Genomic DNA, 23,922 nt, shown 5'->3' on the forward strand with positions numbered 1-23,922 from the left:
GGGGGTTGGAATCGTAGCCTGCGGGAAAGAGCAGGAGCGTGGAGGGAGGAGGCAAGAATGGCATTCCAGTGGAATGAGTGCGTGTAAGGGGTGGAGGGGTCTGATGGGAGTGAAGAGGGAAGGAAGCAGACAGAGGAGGAGAGACGAAGGTAGAAAGAGGTTATCGTACCACTGAACTCCAACCCCGAAAGGGAGAAGTGTAAGCAGAACGCCCAGGAAATGCAGCGTTGGTGAGAGTTGGAGAAGCAAGACAGAGCGAGGTCGGGGCAAACCAAACGCCTCCGGAAGGCCAAGTGAGGTAAGAAAGGCAATGAGCTGCGAGACCTGGGTCATGAACGGGGGATAATGGCACAGATTTTCAGCTCTGGGCGTGGAACTGGCCGAAGCATCTGCAACAGACAAGGGAATTATCTTTGTGGACCAACCCTCGCAGTGTTGGATCCAGTGCCTTGAACAAACTAGGGCCTTAATAAATGAGTGTTTGCTGAGGACCAAAACAACCCAGGATTCCTGAATGAGTAACTGAAGGGCCGGCTGCGGACTTGGTAGAGCAGCCTTAGCGTAGAGGGGGCTACGCGAGGCTAGACAGCGCGGGTGGCCAATAGGAACCCGACCCTCAGTCCTGGCCCCTCCCCTTGCCCTACCCCGCCCCTCCCCGCCCTGCCACTACTCCCTCCTTCTCACTGGCAGAGGCGGGCGCGTTGCTCGTCTCCCGGAAGTGCGCCCAGACTCCGCGCTGCGGGCCTAGGTGAGTGCGCGCAGCCTGGGTGGGCCTGGGCGGGCCTGGGTGGGCCATTCCCGGGCCTCTTGGGGTCGGTTCTGGAGCCACGCGCGTCCCTGCTGGACTTGGCCGTGCTAGAGAACAGCGGCAGGGTCAGTGGACGCCGCCGTGCGCCTGGGAGTGCCTGCGGAGAGGTGGCAGGGCTGTGAGTGGACTCTGGGGTTGTAGGGATGCCTGTACCCTGACCAGGCTCTCAGTTCTGGAGCCAGTTGGTCCCTTCTGGACTCGCCAGCCACGTGTCTGGATTGGGACCTAAGACGGGACCCTGCCGCCTGTCTCTCCCAAAGGCTGGAAATGAATATCGGGAAGAGGGAACCCTGAAGGGCTGTTGTCCACAGTCGTTAACTGGATGCTGTGGGAGTTGGGGTCCGAAGGGTGGAGCACTCATTGGTGGGTAGCGCTGCCCGGAACCTTTTGGGCTTGAGCGGCCCTGGGAGCTGCCTCGGGCTGTTTGTGGCAGCCCTCAAACCCGCCCCACCAAAGGTTGGCAGATCTCCCCAAAGCAGAGGTATTAGAACTTCCCGGGTTTAAATTTGGCTACCACTGGGAACCTCGGAGGTTCTTGATCTATAAAGTTTGATACTTACCTTGCAGGGTAATTGTGAGGATAAGAAGTGACATGAACAGGGCCTAATACAGAGCTGATACATTACCCAGGACACTTGTTAAAGAAAACATTACTCAAGACGCTTGTTGAAGACGGTAAGGCTGACTTTATTCAGGGGAACTACTAAACTGGGTTTTGCAGTAACAGAGAGCTAGAATACAATAAAGACATTGAATTTATAGTCAAGTAGTAGTGTGGGGATCGGTGCATGTGAAACTACTGGAGGAAATGTGGGTTAAGGGGAGATTCTGGCTAAGCCTACTGGACAGATTTGCTGAAGGCAGGCTAGGGTGAATAAGGTGAAAGGTTTTCTTAGGCTCCTCCCAGGAAGAAATGCCAATGAGCCACAAAGTTAGGCAGTATAGAGCTTTGTTGGGGTTTGTACACCCCGGCAGGTTCCCCAACCCACAGAGTGGGGCCAGGGAAGTTGCCCCCAAGCAGGCAATGTGGTGGGGTTTTATTTTGGTTGGCTCTCTTCGTGGGAGCTGGGGATTGGTCCCCTTTGAACAAAGCGGGCAATATATGCCCACGTGAGCAGTCTTTTCTGGGTTGTAGTTCAGCCGCCATTTTGTCCTACCTCACCCATCCTGACATAAGGAATTTGATCATTTATCAAGGGTGGTCAGCTACCAAGGGTGGGGGAATATAGACAGCAATCAGATAGCGAAGCTGGAGGACTTTCCCTAACCTGGATCCAGCAAGATTCTTGATAAACTGGACTAGAATGCCAAAGGGCAGAGTGCAGGGTCAGCCTAGTCAAAAAGAGGATTCAGGAGCTGACTCAAGTTTGGTTAAACAGAGTGTTTGTCAATAGTAGGTGCTGAGAAAAGGTTTCTTACATATGTACATCTAGTAAATATATTTACCTAGATGTACAGTTAAAATTTTATTCTAATTTGTTATAGCTTTAATAAATATAACAACTCTGCATTTGGAATAACCTTTTTTGTTGTTGTTACAAGTAGATTCTTATGAAGTCGTTCCGATATAAACCCAGACACTCTATAAACTAATTTAGTTTTGAATAATTGAGGCACTTTTTAGCATTATGTGAGAATATAATTACTAAAGTCAGACTTAAATATTTTATAAGCTCTGTAGATTTCCTTAAATGTCATTTTTCCTAAATGTTATCTAAACTGCTATCTTGATTCAGGAACCAACTGAATTTGAATAAGTCTACTGATCAGTCTCTTGTGTCTGAAATCTTGCTTCTTGTTATTTGACATTCAAGAACCAAATAGATTAATGAAGGATACATGATATTTATTCAGTTTTTAAACATTTATTTAAAGCTGTACAATTCTCTCTAGACAGTGCTTTTGCTGTTTTCTACAATTTTTGATATGTTGTGTTTTCATTATCATTCAGTATGATAATATACAGGGTCTAGCACAAATAATACCCCTTTTTTATTACAAAATCTTTTATTACAAAACCATAAGCATGTAATTCTGTAACATAACAATATCACACTGAAGCACACCATATGACATTTTAGGTGAAATGTTCAAATTAAAACTATAAATTACTACACACATACTATTCCCCTACCAACCATACTCAAGCAGGCATTACTCCTGCCAGAAGTATTTTAATAATCTTTGTGATTATTATAGGTTTTTTAATAATTTTAATTTTCTTTGAACATAGGTTATTTAAGATTGTTATTGAACAACTTTCATATAGTAGGGTTTTTTAAATGTCTTATTGATAATGATTTCAAATTTAATTGCACTGTGTTGAGAGAATATACACTTTAAGATTCCAGAGAATACCCCTGGCTGGTATAGCTTAGTGGATTGAACACAGGCCTGCAAACCAGAGGATTGAGGTTTGATTCCCAGTCAGGGCACATGCCTGGGTTGCAGGCCAGTTCCCAGCAGGGGACCTACGAGAGGCAACCATACACTGATATTTCTCTCCCTCTCTCTTTCCCTTCCCCTCTAAAGATAAATAAATAAAATCTTCAAAAAAAAAAAAAAAGATTCCAGAGAATATATACTTCAAGATTCCGACATTAAGTATGTGTATTGTCTGTTTGGGTGAATGTTATACATTCACTTGAAATGAATGTGTATTTGATAGTTGTGGGGTCTAAATGTCAATAAGATAAAATTGTTTGATAGTATTGTTCAGATTCCTATATCATTATAGATTTTTTAGGGGGGTGGTCTACTCGTGGTATAAATTACTGACAAAAGGATGTTAAAATCTCCAAGTATGATTGAGGATTTGTCCCTTTAGACCTGATATGAAGTGCATACACATTTAGAGTTCTTTTGTGTTCTAGATGATTTAATCCATTTATCATAATGAAATGTCCCTCTTATTCTCTTTGTCTTGAGGCCTCATGGTCAGATACCAATATAGCCATACCAGCTTTCACATGTTACAAGTTGTATCTTTATATGTAAAATATCTCTTGTAGACAGTATGGTTGTGTCTTGCTTTTTTAAAATCTGACCATCTCTACTGTGTAATTCAAGTGTATAGTCCATTTACATTTAATGTAGTTGTTGACATGGTTGTATGTTAGTTTACCATATTTTCTTTTTTCCATTTGATGTTTCTGGTTTTTATTCTTCTCTTGAACCATTCCTATCACATTATGATTTTTGGTATTCCTTTTTGGTTTTTAATTATATCTTATTTATATTTTTACAGCTAACAATATGTATCTTAAATTTACAAGTGTATATCTTAGGTTTAACTTGTCAGTCCACTTTAATATTGTACCACTTTACACTTCACAGTTCACATTTCTCATTTTCTGCCTTTCATTTCAAACTTTTACACTTACCATTTTCACCTGACACCACTGCTCAGTTTCTACTTTTTATTTCTCAATTAGCAGTTCATAAATGTAATAACCTAACAACAGATTGATTCCACTTACCCCTCCTTTGTACTATTGTAATATCTTTTACTTGTGTTCTACTTACATTGTTGTTACTTCGGCTTTTAACAGTCAGCTGCCTTTTAAGGAAGTGAGAAGAAATAAAAGCATGTTATTTTATGTATTTACCATATATATACTGTTTCTGAGATTTTCCTTCCTTTTTGTAGATTTGAGTTTCCCTTTAACTAGAGCAGTGTCCTTTAGCATCACTTGTAGTATAAGTCACTGGGGGGAAATTCTCCTACCGTGGTTATCTGAAAAAATGCTTTTAATTTTTGTTGTTGAAAAAATTTGGGGGGATGTGGAATTCTGGATTGATGACTCTTCTTCTAGAGTTCGCATTTGGTTCTTTTTTGAGTAATTTTTATTTCCCTGTGGAAAGTCTTTATCTCTTTCATTAAGATTATGTTTTTCTCTAAGTGCTCTGGTCATCTTGGGGTGGGTTTCCCCTGACTGCTCTTTTCCTTGACTTTTTAAAAAATATATATTTCATTGATTATGCTATTACAGTTGTCCCATTTTTTTGTCCCCTTTTTCCCCCTCTGCCCTGTACTCCCCCTCCTACCATCATTCCCGTACCTTAGTTTGTGTCCATGGGTCATACATATAAGTTCTTTGGCTTTTCTCTTTCCCAACTATTCTTAACATTCCCCTGTCTATTTTGTACTTAACCATTTATGCTTCTTATTCTCTGTACCTTTCCCCCCATTCTCTGCCCTCTCCCTCCCCACTGATAATCCTCCATGTGATCTCCACTTCTGCAAATCTGTTCCTGTTCTAGTTGTTTGCTTAGTTCATTTTTGTTTTTGTTTTTTAGGGTTCAGTTGTTGATAGTTGTGAGTTGCTGTCATTTTACTATTTGTATTTTTTATCTTCTTTTTCTTACATAGTTCCCTTTAACATTTTATATAATAAGGGCTTGATGATGAACTCCTTTAACTTCACCTTATCTGGGAAGCACTTTATCTGCCCTTCCATTCTAAGTGAAGGCTTTGCTGGGTAGAGTAATCTGGGATGTAGGTTCTTGTCTTTCATGACCTGGAATAGGTCTTTCTAGCCCCTTCTTGCCTACATGGTTTCTTTTGAGAAATCAGCTGAAGATCTTACCAGAACTCCTTTGTAGGTAACTGTCTCCTTTTCTCTTGCTGCTTTTAAGATTCTCTCCTTATCTTTTAATCTTGGGTAATGTAATGATGATGTGCCTTGGTGTGTGCTTCCTTGGGTCCAGCTTGTTTGGGACTCTCAGCTTCCTGGACTTCCTGGAAGTCTATTTCCTTTGCCATATTGGGGAAATATTATTCATTATCTTTTCAAATATAAGTTTTAGATTTCTTGCTCATCCTCTTCTCCTTCTAGCACCTCTATGATTCAGATGTTGGAATGTTTAAAGTTGTCCTGGAGGTTTCTAAGCCATTTTTTTTGAATTCTTGTTTCTTCATTCTGTTCTGGCTGAATATTTGTTTCTTTCTTCTGCTCCAAACTGTTGATTTGAGTCCCAGTTTCCTTCTGTTTGCTGTTGGTTCCCTGTACATTTTCTTTTATTTCACTTTTCATAGTTACTTTTTCCTTTGTTTTTTGACCATACTCAACCATTTCTCTGAGCATCCTGATTACCAGTGTTTTTAACTCTGCAACTGGTAGGTTGGCTATCTCTTCACTGCCTAGTTGTATTTTTTCTGGAGCTTTGATCTTTTCTTTCATTTGGGCCATATTTTTTCAACTTGGGATGCCTGTTAGGTAGTAAGGGGCAGAGCCCTAGATATTCACCAGGGCGGGGTAACCCATGTGGCTGCGTTGTGGTGCTGTATATGGGGGAGGAGTGTGAGAGGGAGCAGTGCTGCTTGTTCAGCTCTTCACAGGCTTTCAGTCACTTCCTCCACTACCCACAAGCAAGTTGGGCCCTTCTGGGACTGATTCCTGGGTGGGTGATTTTGTGTATGTTCTAGGACCCTGTGGGTCTCTCCAAGGAACTGTCCTGTGAGGCTGGGAGTATCTCCTGTTGTCTCAACCCCAACAGGTATTTTCAGTTAGAGGTTCTGAGGCTTTATTTCCCCGCACCAGAACCCTGGGTTGCTCATTCTGTCTCGCTCCCCACATGTTTTTCCCAGTTTAATCCACATGGGAATATGGGACCGCCTGCTCTGCCAGCCACCGCTTTGCTGTGAGTCCTCTTTGCCCCAGCTGCCCATCTCCACCCCTCCTCCCAGTCTGGATGAATGTCTTTAACTCCTTGGCTGTCGGACTTCCATACAGTTTGATTTTCTGGCAGTTCTGGTTATTTTTTGTTTTTAAAATGGTCTTGTCCTTCTTTTGGTTGTACAAGGAGGCAAAGTATATCTACCTATGCCTCCCTCTTTTTTTTATGTCTAGTAATTTTGGATTGCACCCTAGATACTGTGGATAACAACACATGGTTGATGCTAAGGAGTCTGTTATCTTCCTCCGAAGAGCGTTGACTTTTGTTCTAGCACGCAGCTCACTTACTGACCTTTGACTTGTGTTGCCTTGGTTTTAAGCCTTGTTAGGTCAGATCTTTGGAAAGTCCAAGGTATTTTCCAAGTTCTAACTAGATCAGACTAGACCAGTAGACTCTGTGGATCTTGCTGGGGGTTGGCTTTAGGCTTTTTAGGGCAGGTTTAGAGTAGGTCTTACTCTAGGATGTGGTCTTTACTTTGAACATGCGGCCTTTCTGGTATCCCACAATGCCTTTAGGTTAATGAAGGCAGAGTTTTCTCCACTCTCAGTGGTCAAACACTCCCATGTTGCTCATCACTGGTTGGTCTTTTATATTTCTCTTTTGCTCTTAATGTGGTAGCAACTACTGTCTGTTAATTAAACCTTGCATAGTTTTACTCTGCTAATGAGCACTCTAACCCTTGGCCAAAGGCTCATGGGGAAACCCCACCCAGACTTCTACCTCTACCCCCATAGCTCCCTCCTTTCTGCTGCCCTGTTCTTTAGATTCCATCCACTTCAGTGGCTCCAACCTCTGACCTCTGCCTCCTTACCGCTTTTGTTTTTTTAAGATGAGACTGTTGATCTCTGCTTGAGCCCCAGCTTCCTTTCCATGGGAAGTTGTCTCCATGCAGACAGCCAGGGTGTTCATGGGATTCACCTCATGAACTTTTCTTCTCTCAGGAAACTTATTCTTGCCTGCTTGTTGTCAGGTGCTTGAAAACAGTTGCCTTGTAAGTTTTTCTCCAGTTTTGGAGTTGTTTACAGTGAGCGGGCTAGTCTGTATACTACCAGTTACTGTGTCATGACCAGAATTAAATTTCTGAAACATGTATTTATTGAGCACATAATATATGATGTATGTCACTGGTAAACTGGTTGCTGCCTAAATATATGAGTGAAATATATTTATTTCACTCTTTCCTTTTTCGTTCCCTGGAGAAATTTGTTCTTATTTATTTATTTAGCTTTTTAGATGATTTTGTGATATAGGATGAATTGTTTGGTGAAGTGGTAAGGATGAAGATATTGTTTTTTTTTTTTTTAAGTTTTTAAAAATTTATCTTTTAGAGAGAGGGGGAGGGAGGGAGAAAGAAAGGGAGAGAAACATCATGAGTTACTTACAGCATATTCCCAACCGGGGACCTGGCCTACAACCCAGGCATGTGCCCTGTCCGGGAATGGAACTGGCAACCTTTTGGTTCACAGGCCAGCGCTCAGTCCACTGGGCCACACCAGCCAGGGCAAGGACATTGGTTATTATAACTGAAGGAAAGAGCAACTATTAAAAGCCAGAGTGTTGCACTGATCTCTAATTAAGCCAGATTCCCAACTGACTGGGTGTCTTTTGGTTGTCGTGGTTAGTGTTACAGAGAATGTTGACCTTTAGGTCCTTTATAACATTTGAGCATTGACCCAACAATTAATCCAGTACTGGATTATATGCAAAAAAGCTAACTACATATAGCATTAACTTTGCCACTTACTATTTCTCCTTTTACTACCTTAATTACTAACTAAACTTTAATACTATTATCAAATCAATCTGTAGGAATGTTTTCAAGATAGTTAGTATTTATTCTAAACCTTCTTTAAGGACAGGGTTGAAAATCTCAGGTGTGACAGGTTTTTTATATAAATTCCCAATTTTCAACATCCTACTCAAAAGAGGTCACTTCGAAATTTCATTGCACTTTTTGGGGAAGGATTAATTTGTTCTGTTCAACCTCATATTTATTATGGAAACATCTGATCATTTCAACATTAGCCTTTATTTATAGGGCACTGTTGTTTTTTGTTCAGCTTTATTTTTTAGTATGCAGACATAAGGATGCAGATATAGAAGTGTTTTGCAGAAGAGCCGTTTACTTGGAGACCCAGAGTGAAAATGCTTCATTTCGTGCATTTCATTTTCCTACGGGCTGGACATTTGAAGACCAAGTAGGGATGTTATAAAATGGTCAGGGTGATGGTCACAGGTCAGATAAGAATGAGTGGTTCACTCTGTGGCTTCAAGTTTACATTCTCGCAAAATAAAAGATTGTATCCATTGATTTGGAAAAATCCGTGGTTGACTGACTCCTCGTTGTTCTTTCTGATGTGTCCCTTTTCTCTATAGAACACACGATCGCACTCCCTCTTCTGTCCCTGTGAGAGGCTCTGTGAAGGCCTGGTGCTCCCCAGAGACAGCTTCATCCCAGAAGAACTCTACCTGAAAGGACTTGCCAGGCCAGATGATGCCCACTGAGCTGGGGCAGGCCCTGGTCCTGCCGCCACCACTGCCGAAGGCCGAGGACTTTCTATTCTCCGGGCCAGATGCTGTCCCTCGAGGGGAGCCCTCCAACCCCGAGACAGCACGTCAGCTCTTCAGGCAGTTTCGTTACCAGGCAATGTCTGGGCCCCAGGAAACCCTGAGACAACTGCGGAAGCTCTGTTTTCAGTGGCTGCAGCCAGAGGTGCACACCAAGGAGCAGATCCTAGAGATCCTCATGCTGGAGCAGTTCCTGACCATCCTGCCTGGGGAGATTCAGATGTGGGTGCGGAAGCAGTGTCCAGGCAGTGGGGAGGAGGTAGTGACCCTTGTGGAAAGCTTGAAGGGAGACCCCCAGAGGCTGTGGCAGTGGGTAAGCTGAGGCTAATATGACATGTTAGCGAAGCACAGGGCTGCTTTGGGGTCTTATCAGATATATTGCCTTTTTTTTCTGACACCAAATATGTGGTGTTTTTTACACCAACAACCATTCTCTGATTCTCTGCTACCAGCTGGGTGTCCTACAGTTCAGTTCAGTTCTGACACTGTAGGGGTATCCTACAGGGCAAGGGTTAGTCTCAAATACCGCCCCCATTTCAGATGCCTGTCACAAGTGTCAAGGGCCACCTATACTTAGGACGAACTGGCTCTAAATTTGGAGGTTCCCAAAGTCTTGTCCTTACATAATTGCCTAGAATGACCTATAGAACTCGAGAAAACACATTACTTACATTTTCCAGTTTGTGATGAAGGCTGTGTAACTCAGGAATAGGCAAATGAAGGAGATGGGGTCACACAGAGCTTCCCTGCCTTTTTCAGGCCATCCACTTTGGTGTGGTCACCAGCTCAGAAGCTCCCTGAACCCCCAAGCTAAGGTGTTTCTATGGAGGCTTCATTACTCAGGCATGATTGACTTATCATTGGCCACTGGTGATAGAACATTTCTAGCCCCTATCCCTTCTCCAGAGCTTGAGGGGTGGGGCTGAAAGCTCCAACCCTCTAATTACCTTGTCGGTTCCTCTGGCAACCAGCCCCACTCCTGAAGCTACCTAAAGGTCCACCAAGAATTACCTCCGTAGCATAGACTCAGGGATAGTCAACTTTTTGTCACCTCAACAAAAGTTGACTTTTACTCAACTCAACTTTTTGTCATTCTGACAAAAGTTGCTCTTGTCACTCCTTCAGGTAATTCTAAGGGTTGCAGGCGTACTATGCCAGGGGCAAAGACCAAATATATATTATCACACCACATTGGTATATCCCCATAACACACTGAGTTCTAAGATTCCCTGGGAATTGTAACACTTTTTAGCCATTAGGGATTGAAGATAAAATCTCTCATCCCATTCCATCTTTTGACTAGAGTATTTGAGAAGTTCAAAAGACATCTGAATTTTACTGGGGCAGACTACCCAGTAGAAACGTAGTATTAGTGGTACGTCTCCAAGGTCACCCAGCCCTGGTTCAGGCCTCGGCTTTTGGCCTCTCTCACTGGTTCCTGCTGTACTAGAAAGAAATGCTGTTTTTCTCTTTCCTTAGTCCATGTTCCTAAGGACTGTCTTATGGTCTGTGATAGAAGCTTTCAGAAACCCTTCCTCTGGCACTTTCAGTAATGAGTGTTATGTGTGGTCTCTAGATCAGCATCCACATTCTAGGACAGGACGTCTGGTCCCAGAAGGTGGAATCGGTGAGCTGCCAAGTTGGGGAAGTGGAGTCTCATCTTGAAGTGACACCTCAGGAGCTGGGACTCCAGAATTTACCCTCTGGGCCTGGGGAGCCACTGAGCCACATGGTGAAAGAGGAGTCTCACACGGAACAGAAATTAGGTGGGGCAGTTAGCACGGTGGCGTGTGGTGCACTCCTGGGGGCTGTGGTTGGTGGGGCTAAGAGTGAGTTGGAAACAATAATGCTGCCCAGAGTGGGGTTATCTGTAGGAGGTTCAGAAACAGGGTATTCTGTATGAATTGCTCTGATGTGGATATCCAGAGCCTGTAATTTAACCACATGATCACTAGCCCATAGCTTTTGGATTTTGGTTTTGAGGAAGGAGGGTAGAAAATACGGGCGGGACTGTTGGGAAGGTTGAGGGGAGTTGCAGTTTTTTAGGGCGGTAAATGCGGTTCTTAAAATCATAGATGGTAAAACAGGTACCAGTTCTAATTTGTGAGGATTTTTATTGGTGCCTCTGGAGACTGGTTGAGGAGGAATCTAGTTCTGCAAACTGCCTCTTTCTCACTTCAGCAGTGGCTGCCCCCCTGCTCCCTGCCCAACCTGAGGAAAGACTCCTCAGAGACCAGCCCTTCGGAGCCTCCCTTCTCCAAACAGCACCTCAGGTGAGCCAGGCTGCTCTGCCCCCCGATCCCGGAGCAGGGAGAATTTGCAGAAATTCGGCAGAAAGGAAGGCCTAGCACAGATAACAAGAATAATACCTGTGGCATGAAACCCAACAGAACGTTTCCTAATTGTCATCCGAGAAAAGTTATGCTGAGAAAAGACTCATTTTGTCATCTGAGCTTCTCATGTAGAAGTCAGTTTGAGACTTCAGTGGTTATATCTAATGTGGGACAAGCTTCTCTTCTCCTCCCCACTCCATAGAGGCATAATCGACACAACAAGCTGCACGTGTTGAAAGCATTCGGTTTGTCAAGTGTTTTGACACATGTAGACACACACAAAACCATGACCACAAACAAGGCAATAAACATCTCGGTCCCTGCCAAAGGTTCCTTTCCCTCTCCTCCACCCCTCTACCCTCCATCCCCCCCACAAATTCAGAGGCAGCCACTGCTCTGATTTCTATTACCCTACATTTGTTTGCATTTTCTAGCATTTTCTGTGAAATATAATCATGCCATATGTCTTCTTATCCTTGTTCTGCATATAATGTATCTTTCTTGGCTTGCTGCTTTTAATATTTTCTCACTGGGTTTGAACAAGTTGACTATGATATACCTTGGAATTTTCTTTATGTTTCTTGTGCTTGGATTCATTAAACTTTTTGGGTCTGTGTGTTTATAGTTTTTATCAAGTCTGGAAAACTTTTAGCCATTATTTCTCTGTTTTTCTTTCTCTTTTTTCCTCATTTTCTTCTCTGAGGACTCCGAGAGTGACACACATATGGGATGTATATAATGATAATGTGTGTGTGTGTGTATTAGATCTGCTTACGCTATCCTTCAGCTACCGATGCTCTCCTCTCTTTTTCTAACTTCTGTGTTTTGTTTTGGATAATTTCCATTCTGTCTTAAAGTTCATTAATCTTCTGTGTCTACTATGCTGTTAATCCCATCCAATGTATTTTTCATCTCAGATGTATTTTTAATGTCTTGAAGTTTGAATTAGGGCTTTATTATATCTTTACTGTGTTCAGACTTTCCTTCACCTTCTTGAAAACATGGAATACGATTGCAACATCTGCATTAATGTCCTTGTCCACTAATTTATCAGCTGTGTCAGTTTTGGTGGATGGATTGATCTCATTATGAGTTGTGTTTTCCTACTGCTTTGTAGGCCCAGTAATCTTTGATCACATATCAAATGTTGGGACTTCTACCTTGCTGGGGCTGGGTATTTCTGTATTCCTATAAATGTTTTGGGGCCAGTGCTGGGATACTGTTAGCTGACTTGCAGTTTGTTATATGGCATTGGAGGCGCTTTTAGGGTCAGGCTACCTCTTCCCCACTGCTGAGACAGTACCCCTCTGAGAGCTGTACCTGATGCCCCTTGGTGCACGAGGGTGTGTGCACTGTGGATGCTGGACAGGGGAGGCACTTCCTGCACTGTGCAAACCCTGAGGGTTGTTTTCTTCTGCTTTTGCTGAGTGGTGCTGTCCTGGGCTCGACAGGTGGCCTCTGCAGGTCTCCGGAGCTCTCGCTTAGTGTGGCTTCCCACTCTGGCCTTCTTTTCTGGTAACCCTATATCCCCCTCAGAGCTCCTTCTGCTCACTTTGGAGGGCTGCCTGGCTCTGCCAGAGACCCCCTTTTGAGATAATCTCAATGTTCTCTATAGGCAGTAAGCCTGGGCAACTGTAGGGCTCACATACTTCGTTTCTCCACAAGCAAGGATCTCTGCTCTGCTCTGCTCTGCTCTGCCTAACATGCAACATCTGAAAGCCATTGTTCGGATAGTTGGTCCCTTTTCTCAGAGGCTTCAGACACAAAGATAAACACAGTCTCTATTACTTCATCCTAGCCATAAGCAGAAGTGTCTGGGGCAGGTTCATTTTGATTATCTCATTAAAAATTCTAAAAACCTGCATTTGATAAAAAATAAAAATTTCCAAGAACCTATACACCTTAATGAAAACATTGTTTTGAACCTTTGGGGAACTCTCCTTGGGATTTACCTGGCGAGGTAACAGAGTTTAGGGGAAGATAGGGAAGCCAGTAGGAGGCGCTGAAGGTAGGGGTGAGGAGCAGGCCTGAGCTTCAGATTTCTAGGCTCCAAGATTGAAAAGGCAGAACACCACCTTTGTAACACTGTGGGTAAAGGGGTGGGGGAAGGATACATGTTTTAGTGACTCAGGGTGCCTTCTTGCTTTCAGGGTACCGAGAAACCAAATTGTTAGGCAGGAGATTGCTTGGTGAAAAATATTGGGTATTCTCTCAAATATTTTGAGCACACTCAGAGGATTATTGTTTATTCTATAGTAAGTACAGTATATCTGTATGAAAAGTATATATAACTTATTAACATACTTTAACTAGTAGAATTAAGCATTAACTATATAACGTAACAACATTAACCATGACCTCTCCTGGATAGCTTAAAGGCAAAAGATTTAAAATGCTCACCAGCAACACTGTGTGTGTGTTAAATTCCTTGTGTTTAGCAGAAGACTGATTGACAGCCACTGAACCTAAACAAATAAAACATCATTTGTAACCAATCCTAATATCCTTCCCCCAAGTTAACAACTATTTGCATTAGAAGGATCTTGATATTTAATGAAATCCTTTGTAAGTGACAGAATTTTTAATATATAAGTAATTGCTTTCCCTAATCTCTTTCATAAGTTAGGAATTTGGTGCATAATGCCAGAATAATGGAGCAGTGTCCCTACACAGTGGCACTTGGTTTTTAGACATCTTGATAGAGTGAGAACCTCACACACACTGGAGGATACAGTGACTTCCCTTTTCTGTGTTTTCACACTTCAGGAAAGGAACACAGTACTGAGAACTCTGTGCAAGTCAGTTGTGGCAGTGTCTTATAAGTCCACAAGATGGTACTGTTTTCACATAAAAGCAAGATGATTTTTCATCCAATGTACTTCAGCCCTTCTTTCCAGAATAGGAATTTAGATTTTTCCTCCTCTTTTAAAAATGAGAAAAAGCAAGGTGGCTGAAGTTGGTGTCTTGGCTCTTGAGTTAAGGGCTTTTATTCAAGCATCTTGAGCTGGTTGGCACTTCTTGATAAGTTTGTGCCTTTTAGTGGGGATAAACTGTTTAGAGACTCCTGAAGCAACTTCTGCTTCTTGATTTTGGTGACTTCTGTCACCCTTGGGGATTTTGGTGGCTGTTTTCTTTTGTATCTTGTGCTGTACTTGGTAGCTTCTGTTTTGCGGACTATAGAATAGGCTCTTTACCCAGCAAGCCAGGCAGCCAAGTAGACATTGCAGCACCTGGAATCCCCACCTTTCGCTCTTCCAGTGTTGAAGCTAGGATCTGTGTTCTGACTGTGAGGACTGCAAACTCTTATTCAGCAGTATTTGCTCAAGTCGGTACTTTCAGGAGGTTGTTAAGGTAGCTTTGTTCACAGAAGACTAACAGAATAAACTGCTAACAATTTCTAAAGATAAAAACTTTAAGTTAAAACTTATATTAAAAATGTGGTTATAGTTAATAGTCAAATACATAATTAAATATATTAAGGTCACTTCACTTTTTACTTTTTTCGCCATAAAAATTTCAACTCCTTCCTCCCTTCTTCTCCTTCCCCACCCACTCCTTCCTAACCTCCTCTCCTCTCTCCCTTCTTTTGGCATAGTGGCTGGGAGTTAAAAGATTTTCTGGTGTCCCCATTATCTTTCAACTATTCCCACTTCCCTTGGCAGTGCTAGGACAGTGAATGGCTTCTCTGAGCAGTATATTATTTGTATTAATAGTAGGAAGATGACTTCATGTTCTCTTTTCTACTCCCTATAGCCTAGCTGGCTATCCATGACAATAATTCATGGTCTCAACTTTGGGGTTCCTGAAAGTATACAAAATCCTTTAATTCTCTCTGGAAACCCTGTGGTTAGTCTGGGAGGTGGAGGATGGCAGTAATAATTTATATCATTTACTGAGGACTTACTTGCTAAGAGTTGGACAGGGACTTGGGGCCAGTGGAGAGTCCTTTTTTCTTGGTGCTATGAACTAGTGGAGGCCACTGTTGATTACGTATTTTTATATGTGTGTGTATAAAAAAGATTGGGTATTCTGTTGTACACATAATGCACATATATAAAAACTTAATAAACTGATGAGTGCTATGAATGAAGAGGACAGTATACTCTGAAAATACATGACACATTATTTCTGTTACCTCCCAACAATTTTTGAGTTCAGTACTATCATTACTTTTTTTAAGGTTTTTTAAATTTACTTTTAGAGAGAGGGAGAGAAGGAGAAGGAGCGGGGAGTGAAACATCAATGTGTGGTTGCCTCTCCCACTCCCCCAACTGGGGTCCTGGCCCAACCCAGGCATGTGCCCTGACCTGGAATCAAATCAGTGACTTTTTGATTCACAGGCCAGCACTTAATCCACTGACCCTTACCAGCCAGGGTAGGTTCGGTACTATCATTAGATGAAGACTGAGGACCAGCAAGGTTAAGTAATTTGCTTAAGGTCACACAGCCAGGAAGTGGTAGAAACCCACTTGAAATCCAGTGTTTGACTCCAAAGATGGTGGTCTTAATCCCCGTGCTATACGATCTGAGTGTCTGACAGTTTTTTTCTTGGTGGGGAGATTAAAATTTGAATTAATGAAAGTAGACCCTACTTAGATGACATTTCCAGTTTTGAGTCTCTAGTCTCCAGTTCCATAGAATAAGAAAGGCATATTTGGGGGATAATTGAAGGGCACCTTGCTCTAGACAACTCATCAATTTCCCACTTGCTGGAAGGAAAACTAATTTAATATTAGACCCTAAACTCAGAACTGTTGGGAGATGCCAAGGATATATGGCAGCTGCCCTTTCTGCTCTGAATCCACCTGCCTGTTTCACAGTGAGACTTACAGCCTATTTGACTTCATGTTAATTCTTCTCACTTTCTCAATGATTTACAGTTGCTTTTTCAACAAATACCTTTGTAATTTTTTTCTTTTCCCTCTTCAGTTTCCAGACTGTAATGAAATATTGGGACTGTCCTTCTCTTCAAAGTCCTCTACTTAGGCACTGAAAGAGTGAAAGAAGAGACAGTGCAGAGAGGTCTCCTGCTTTCTCTCTGTTCTCCACTCTTAAGTACATGCAACTGAAAAATAATGCAGAACTTAAAACCTGAATGTTTTCTACCCAAGGCAATAGATAATGGTGGGAGAGACTGTGGTTTTCCCTTTGGTCTTTTCCCTTGAACCACCTCCCACGTGTCCTTAAATATTTTGATGCCAGACTTCCAAGGCACATTTCTTTCTTAGCCTCCTGTAGGCAGGGAGAGCAGGGTGCAAAAACCTTCCCTGACTTCACAGCATGGTGTATTTTCTAGGAGCCGTGGCGGCACCTGGATTCCACTCAAAAGGAGCAATACTGGGATCTCCTGCTGGAGACCTATGGGAAGATGGTCTCAGGAGGTGAGGGCACAGGCTCGCCTGATGGACAGAGGTGGAAGGAATGTGAAGCATTTTCTGTGTGCTTTTAGAGATATTGCTCTACTTGAGGTTCTCTGGGTGAAGATAGTCGTCATCGACACCGTTGGGAATGGAGTGAGTCAAAGATAACAGAGTCTCAGTAAGAACTTCCTGATGGCAGAAGAAGTATTCTCTGCACCAGGAACTATCATGGGTGCATTATATGCAGTGATTCCTTTAATCTGGGAAATAGGTCATGGTATTCCCATTTTTAAGATGATGAAAGTGAGTGTCAGATCAAGTCACTTGCTCATTGTTACATAGCTGAGTTACAGTGGATCTCAGGTGTGGCTGGCTTTGAGTCCACGCTGTTTAATACTAAACCACAGTCTCAACAAACTATTGGAGGTTTTTACACCAGCCTGCCAGGTGGTCTGACTCTACCTGCCCAGATTCTTCTTTTTTGTGGTCTTCACCGTATATCCTGGTTATCTTGGGAGCCCTGGTATCTTAGAAGCTCCACACACCTTTCTAAGTTGAATTACCTTAAGTGGTCTCCAGAGCCTTCCATTTCCTGTCACACTCAGGGCACTCCTTTGAAAAACAGCTGGGTCTCCAGTCCTTCCAGTTCATCAAGGCCCACATGTTATCTCTCTCTCTGTACCAGGCATTTCCAATTCCAAGCCCGACCTGACTAATTCAACAGAGTATGGGGAGGAAATGGCAGGATTGCACCTTTATGTCAGTGAGAAGCTCCCAAAACCCACCTGCATGGGTGAGTAATCTTCCATTGGTCAGAGCCATTTCTGGTCTCTTATCATTACATTGCCGGGGGTGAGGGACATATTAGGACTTGGGACTTGGCTATAGGGCTGTTGACGCATGTAGTCGATCATGGAAGAAAGACTGCACCTCAAATCTGCTGCCTTCAGTCTTATCTGTTGTGACAGGAATCTTTCTCAGAGTTCAGGTGAGTACAGATTGAGACCAATACAGATGGGGGTAGATTCCATTACAAAAAAAGATCATGTAACAGCCAATACTATCCTTCCTCTCATTTGAGGGTTCAGGGTAATTAGACTTTCCTTATTCTGGTTATAGTGAATAGTAACCAACTCACCCTTAACAAAATAAAATAAAACAAAATAAAACATGGTTTAGCTAATCTTGATGCACCTAACTTTCATTAAATAGCAGGAACAACAAATACCACATTTTGCCACATACAATGCACTCCCATACATAATGTGCACCCACGTTACATGGGATTATTATACCCAGGGTGTGTGATCAATCATTATACCCATGTATAAGGCACATCCTTATTTTTTCCTCAAAAATCTAGGCAAAAAGTGTGCATTATACATGGCAAAATATGATACTTCATGAAAATCATGTATTTAGGACTGGGGAAGAAGAAATACAAACTTGTTCTGTTGTAACATAGCAATCGCTCTTTGCCTTCTACATTCTTCTAAAATACCATGGTTATGTGAAACTTTTCTGTCAAACTTCCTTGGACACACATGTTTACATTTACAAAAGATCCTAGAATCTTGGAAGAAGAAAAGGATGAAGGATGTAAAGTGTGTGACAAATCATTCTTTCTCCCCAGTGGGGTTCAGTTATTTCCATTTCCTAATATACTACAGAGAGCAAGCATCGAATGAGACATGTGATTTTTACTTTATGCAATATAATTATAACACTATTTCACAAGGATTTCTTTGGAGCAATACTTTTCAGACTGCATTTCATGATCAATTAGTGTATTGTGAAATCATTTTATAGATTACAACCATCATGTAAAAAAATGAAATGATAAGATTAAATAGAAAATATCAGGATGCAAATAGAAAATATCAGATGTCAGGGTAGGTAGGTAATGTTTCAGGAAATTTTTGTTCCAAATATATGTGTATATACTGTATTTCAGTACAAACATATTTCTTACTATGGGGTAGCAGGCAAAAAAGTTTGAAGATATGGTAGGACTTCAAAAGTTGTTATGGTAGGAATTTTGTTTTAAATACTTTATTTTTTAGAGCAGTTTTATGTTCACAGCAAAATTGAGTGGAAGGTACAGAGATTTTTCCATGTGCCCCTTGCAGTAGGATTCTGTTCGTGATAGATAGCTCACTATACCCCCCACTCATTCTTTTTTCTTCTACCTTCATTCATCTGCTGACATGGCCCACTACAGCTTACCTTGAACCAGACTACAGAATCTACCAAGCCAGCTGACCTTGATAAGGGAAGCTCATGCTATTGCAGGTCTGGAGGAAGGATGTGTGGAAAGAGGCTGAGGAAGGAGCAATGTGCAGGGAGGTCTGGGAGGGAACTGCTAGAGGAGAGGAGCCCTGTGGGAAGTTGATGTAGGAGTCCAGAGGTGCAGAGATGATACCCTGGACTCATGGGAAGCAACAATGAAAAGATGGAACAGGACTGGTTCAGTCTAAAAGATACAACAGTTCTGGACTCAGACCAGGATACAAAAGTCAGAGGGCAGGGAGCATGTATATGCTATTGTATTTGACCACATGAAGCACAGCTCCTAGTTAGAACAGACCAGAGGAGGAGGAATAATCCTCAAAAAACTCACATACTCCTATCTCTAATCAAAATCCCAAGGAATTGAAGAAATTGTATGGAAAAATTATTCTTAAGTGGTTACTTGGAATAATACTGCAAGAATAGTAAAAAGTGTTGAAATAAGAATGTGTCATCAATATTAGATGTGTAAATGTTAAGAGTCTGTCATTTAAAATAGGTAAAATCATTAAAATAATGGGATTGTGATGTACAAATACATGCACAGACTAATGGATCAGAAAGGGAGGCCTAGGGGGAGAAGCTGGTCTGCATAGGAATCTCACACACGATGAAGGAAGAGTCGCAGAAGCTCATGGGGCCAGCTGTTCTTCGGTGGACAGTGTCAGGAGTAAAGGCTCTCGGGAAGAGGGATTGGTGTAAGTTTGATGTATATGAAATACCAGAATAAGTTGGAAATGGATGAAAAAGTCATAAAATATGAAAATAATAAGAAAATGGGTGAATATTTGACTCATGTCTGGATGAGGAAGGTTTTTATAAGCAATGGAAAGAATCATTAAGGAAAAAATTAATAGACTTCGGTATACTTAAAAAGAAAAAACCCTACAACTTCTATACATGAAAGTAACCCCAAACAAAATGTAGATAACTAAAATGGTAAAAAAACATTTTCATGAACCTGACAGATAAAAATGATTATTTTTCTTAGTGTAGGGTTAATGTAAATTGATAAGAAAAAAATGACTTTCCCAATTAATGGACATATGGAAAATAGCTCATAAATGTGAAAAAATTAATCCTTTAAAAATTAAAACTTATAACAATGAAAAATGTGGTCTAAATGGGAAATATTTTTAAAATACTCAAAACTTAAGTATTGGACACTGTTCTTTGCTCTGCCCAGCTTCTCACAGCAGAGATGGCAAAGCCATTCTAGGAGTCACTTTGTCTGATGGCAGGAATCCTCAGGATAACATTTAAGCCTGTTAACATAGTAATTCCACTTCAAGGAAACTTTCAGGTATTGATGAGCACTGTGGGTGAAAATTTAAGAAAAATGCTCACCACAGCATTATTTATAGTAGCAAAAACACAACAAACAACAGATTTCCATAATAGGAAAATTCTTAAATAAATGATATTATTATGTATTTATTGTGACATCTCCACAATGAATCATTATTCACCTTTTAAAAATAATATTTATAAGGCTTCTTTAAAGACAAAGGAAAGTACCTTTGTCATTTGAGAAGAATATGTCCTAAGCCCTAAGGCTTTGTGAGTTAATAAGTTCAGGTCTACTTCTCAAGCACATTCCTGGGTCTCTAGCAGGTAATTTGAAAGACACTAGCATAGGAAAGAGAAAGGTAAATAGCTTCATTAGATCTACAAAAATAGAGTAATTTATAAAAGCTGAAAATCTCATTACCAAAATAAAATTTTTACTATATGTGTCATTACCTTGTAATGACCAAAAACCTGTTATGATGAGAAAAATAAAATGTTAAATGTTACATGAGTTAATGAAGCACAAGCGAATGCTGGATTCAAGCACAGATTTACTTTTATGCTGCAGCTTCACTATACATTAAAACTAGTAAAATGATGCATCAATGTAGTGCATGAATTTCTGGGTTACTTCTGAAGGGGAGAAGCCATGTGAAATTGACAAAGACCACCTGTACAATTTAAGTGCTACAAAGCCAGATACACAATATATCACGTATGTCAGGCAGAAGTACATACGTACATATGTAATGGTTAAATAAATGCTGGAGGCAAATGTATACTCATAGTTGTTAACTCTGGGTGTATGATTGAGATTGATTTGGTTATGTTATATATAGTTTTCAAACTATATTTAGTGATTATATTTTTATAAATAACGAAATAAAAGCCAGTCATTTTTTGAAGTAGCACTCTGATATAATACACTTGTTTTTCCTGGGTCTTAATAATTACTTATAAAAATAGAGCTACCCTATGACCCAACAATTCCATTTCTTGGTATCTATCTGAAGAAAATGATAGCTATATGCACCCCCACATTCATTTCAGCATTGTTTACCACAGCCAAGATGTGGAGGCAGCCTTGGTTTCCATCTGCAGGTATAGGGATAAGAAGAGGTGGACACACACACACACACACATACCGTGGGGTATGACTCAGACATGACAAGGAATGAGCTCTTGCCATTTGCAGCAACATGGATGGATCTAGAGAGTATCATGCTAACTAATGTAAGTCAGAAAGACAAATACCATATGATTTTACATGCAGAATCTAAAACAAAACAAAATAAAACAAACATGGATATGGAAAACAAACTAATGGTTGCTAAAGGTGAAGGAATTTGGGGAAATGGGAAAGGGGGAAGGGGCTTAAGAAGTACAAACTTGGAATTAAATCCCAGGGGTGTAATGTACAGCATAGGGAATAATCATTAATATTGCAGTAACTGTGTACTAAACTTACTGTGGTGACCACTTTGTATAACTGTTGAATTGCTATGTTGTACACCTAAAACTAGTATAATACAGTATGTCAACTGTGATTTTTTAAAAAATGCATGCTGCTTATATGGGGGAGGGACAGTCAGCAGTGCCCTCTGTGAACTCCCTCCACATCAGACATCCTTCTTATTCTCCTTTGTCGGAGCTGAGTACTCTGCCCCTCCCTCAGTACCAAGTGACTCGAGTGCCAGGCGCTCACAGGGGATGATGTTTTTATCCTTCTACTACCCTCACTGATACCCTCTTGGTAAAAGAGTTAATGTCTTATGATGACCCTTTCTTTGGCATGGGAGTTAGAAAATACAGCATACCATTTATTGAACTGTTTTAAATCTTTCTTCCTTCAGGAGATAGACAGGAAAACGACAAAGAGAACCTGAACTTGGAAAATCATAGGGACCAGGAACCTCCAGATGCCTCCTGTCATGCCTCAGAAGAGGCATCTTCTCAGGCTCCCTTCAGTGGCCACTTCCCTGAGGATGAGCTGCGATGTTTTGGAGAAGGAGAGGATGTCCCTGAGGCTCAGGAAATCCTCCAGGGTGAGGGGGTAGGGGGACAGCTCTTTCCTCCAGAAAGGACTTCTGGAAAACAGCTGGGTCACTGTCTGCCCAGCCCTCCTCTGGGACAGCGGTCCATGCTGGGGCTTGAGCTGAAGAGAGCAGCCTCCCCCAAAGGGCAGCTGAGGGCCCCCATGGCCCAGAAACTCCCCACCTGCAGGGAGTGTGGGAAAACCTCTTATAGGAATTCCCAGCTGGTTTTCCACCGCAGAACTCACACTGGAGAGACCTACTTCCAGTGCCCCACCTGCACAAAGGCCTTTCTGCGGAGTTCCGACTTTGTGAAACATCAGCGAATCCACATGGGAGAGAAGCCCTGTAAATGTGATTACTGTGGGAAGGGCTTCAGTGACTTCTCAGGGCTGCGCCACCATGAGAAAATACACACAGGAGAGAAGCCCTACAAATGCCCCACCTGTGGAAAGAGTTTTATTCAAAGATCAAACTTTAATAGACATCAGAGGGTTCACACAGGAGAGAAGCCTTACAAATGTTCCTGCTGTGGGAAAAGCTTCAGCTGGAGCTCAAGCCTCGATAAACATCAAAGGTCCCACTTGGGAAAGAAGCCCTTGCAGTAGCCACGCCCTCTCAGCCATCTTGTTCATTTAAAAACACTCAGCTCCATCAGGACAAATTACATCTTGTAGAGCAGGGGTCCCCAACCCCCAGGCCACAGACAGGTTCTGGTCTGTGGCCTCTCAGGAACCCCGCTACCAGTGAAATACCTGAGTTCTGCCTCCTGTCTCTGCCCCTCCCACCCCCCCAACAGCAGGGAGTGAGCAGTGGGTGAGAGAGCCAGCAGCTGAACTCCAGCTCCCCACCCAGTCTCTTCTCCCATGAAGCCAGTCCCTGGTGCCAGAAAGGTTGGGGACCTCTTTTGCGTGAATTGGAGAAGAGAGTACCCAAACATTGTTTTGGACTCAGGAGGATAGATATATTGGCCTGTGGATTGGATTTCATGCTGGTTTAATTTCTTGTAGGAGAAAGAATAGTCTTTGTCTTTCACTTTATCTCATTTTGAGGGAGCGATGGGAGAAAACTATTGCTTAGAGATCCTGTTCCAGGAGTGCTGCTGGGAAGAGTGTTACTGGGTTAGCCACACCCGCTGCTCGTGGGAAGACTCGGATCAGTCCTCTCACACCCGGGTTCTAGAGCAGGCCTGCCACAGAAGGGGAAACAGAGGGCCAGCGAGCTCACGTGCGTTCTTTGTCATGCTGCTGCAAAGTTAATGTCATGTCCCCTGTTTTAAATAAACTGGAGTCACTCCTGTCTTATGTGTGTCTTAAGTATCCACAGAGTATTGATTGTAACTCAAAGTACATTTACTCCTAGAAGACCCTAAATGGTAGTTGAGCTCCTAGATCATTCCTCACAAACCTGTCGAGTTTGGCCAGCGCTGGGCATTCTTGGCCTCAGGTAAATCTGTCTCTGGTGTCCACTTCCCGAGCCCACCTGCCACTTCTAGCACACCTCAAGCTGCCCTTTATCCTGGTATCCCACGTAGGGTATAATTTTTGCCAAAGTGTTCTGTG

At 42.1% G+C, this 23,922-nt stretch overlaps 1 protein-coding gene across 8 annotated transcripts; it reads left to right on the top strand.

The window, feature by feature from the left end:
* Nucleotides 1-278: 278 nt before the first annotated feature.
* On the top strand, nt 279-23,664 carry ZNF18 (zinc finger protein 18). 8 transcript variants are annotated; one of them, XM_037155860.2, is made up of 8 exons: nt 279-298; nt 1,376-1,483; nt 8,864-9,368; nt 10,632-10,821; nt 11,237-11,328; nt 16,685-16,769; nt 17,434-17,541; nt 22,181-23,664. In XM_037155860.2, exons 3-8 carry the CDS (start codon nt 8,979-8,981, stop codon nt 22,966-22,968), a joined length of 1,653 nt encoding a protein of 550 aa, XP_037011755.2. In that variant the 5' UTR covers nt 279-298; nt 1,376-1,483; nt 8,864-8,978; the 3' UTR covers nt 22,969-23,664. The 8 variants fall into 8 exon arrangements, with proteins under 8 accessions (XP_037011755.2, XP_037011738.2, XP_037011741.2 ...); XM_037155843.2 differs by lacking the exon at nt 279-298 and adding an exon at nt 684-748; XM_037155846.2 differs by lacking the exon at nt 279-298 and adding an exon at nt 772-873.
* Nucleotides 23,665-23,922: the final 258 nt, after the last annotated feature.

Source organism: Artibeus jamaicensis, unplaced genomic scaffold (assembly GCF_021234435.1).
Source record: "Artibeus jamaicensis isolate MK-2021 breed Jamaican fruit bat unplaced genomic scaffold, CSHL_Jam_final contig_781, whole genome shotgun sequence".
Classification (NCBI taxonomy): domain Eukaryota; kingdom Metazoa; phylum Chordata; class Mammalia; order Chiroptera; family Phyllostomidae; genus Artibeus; species Artibeus jamaicensis.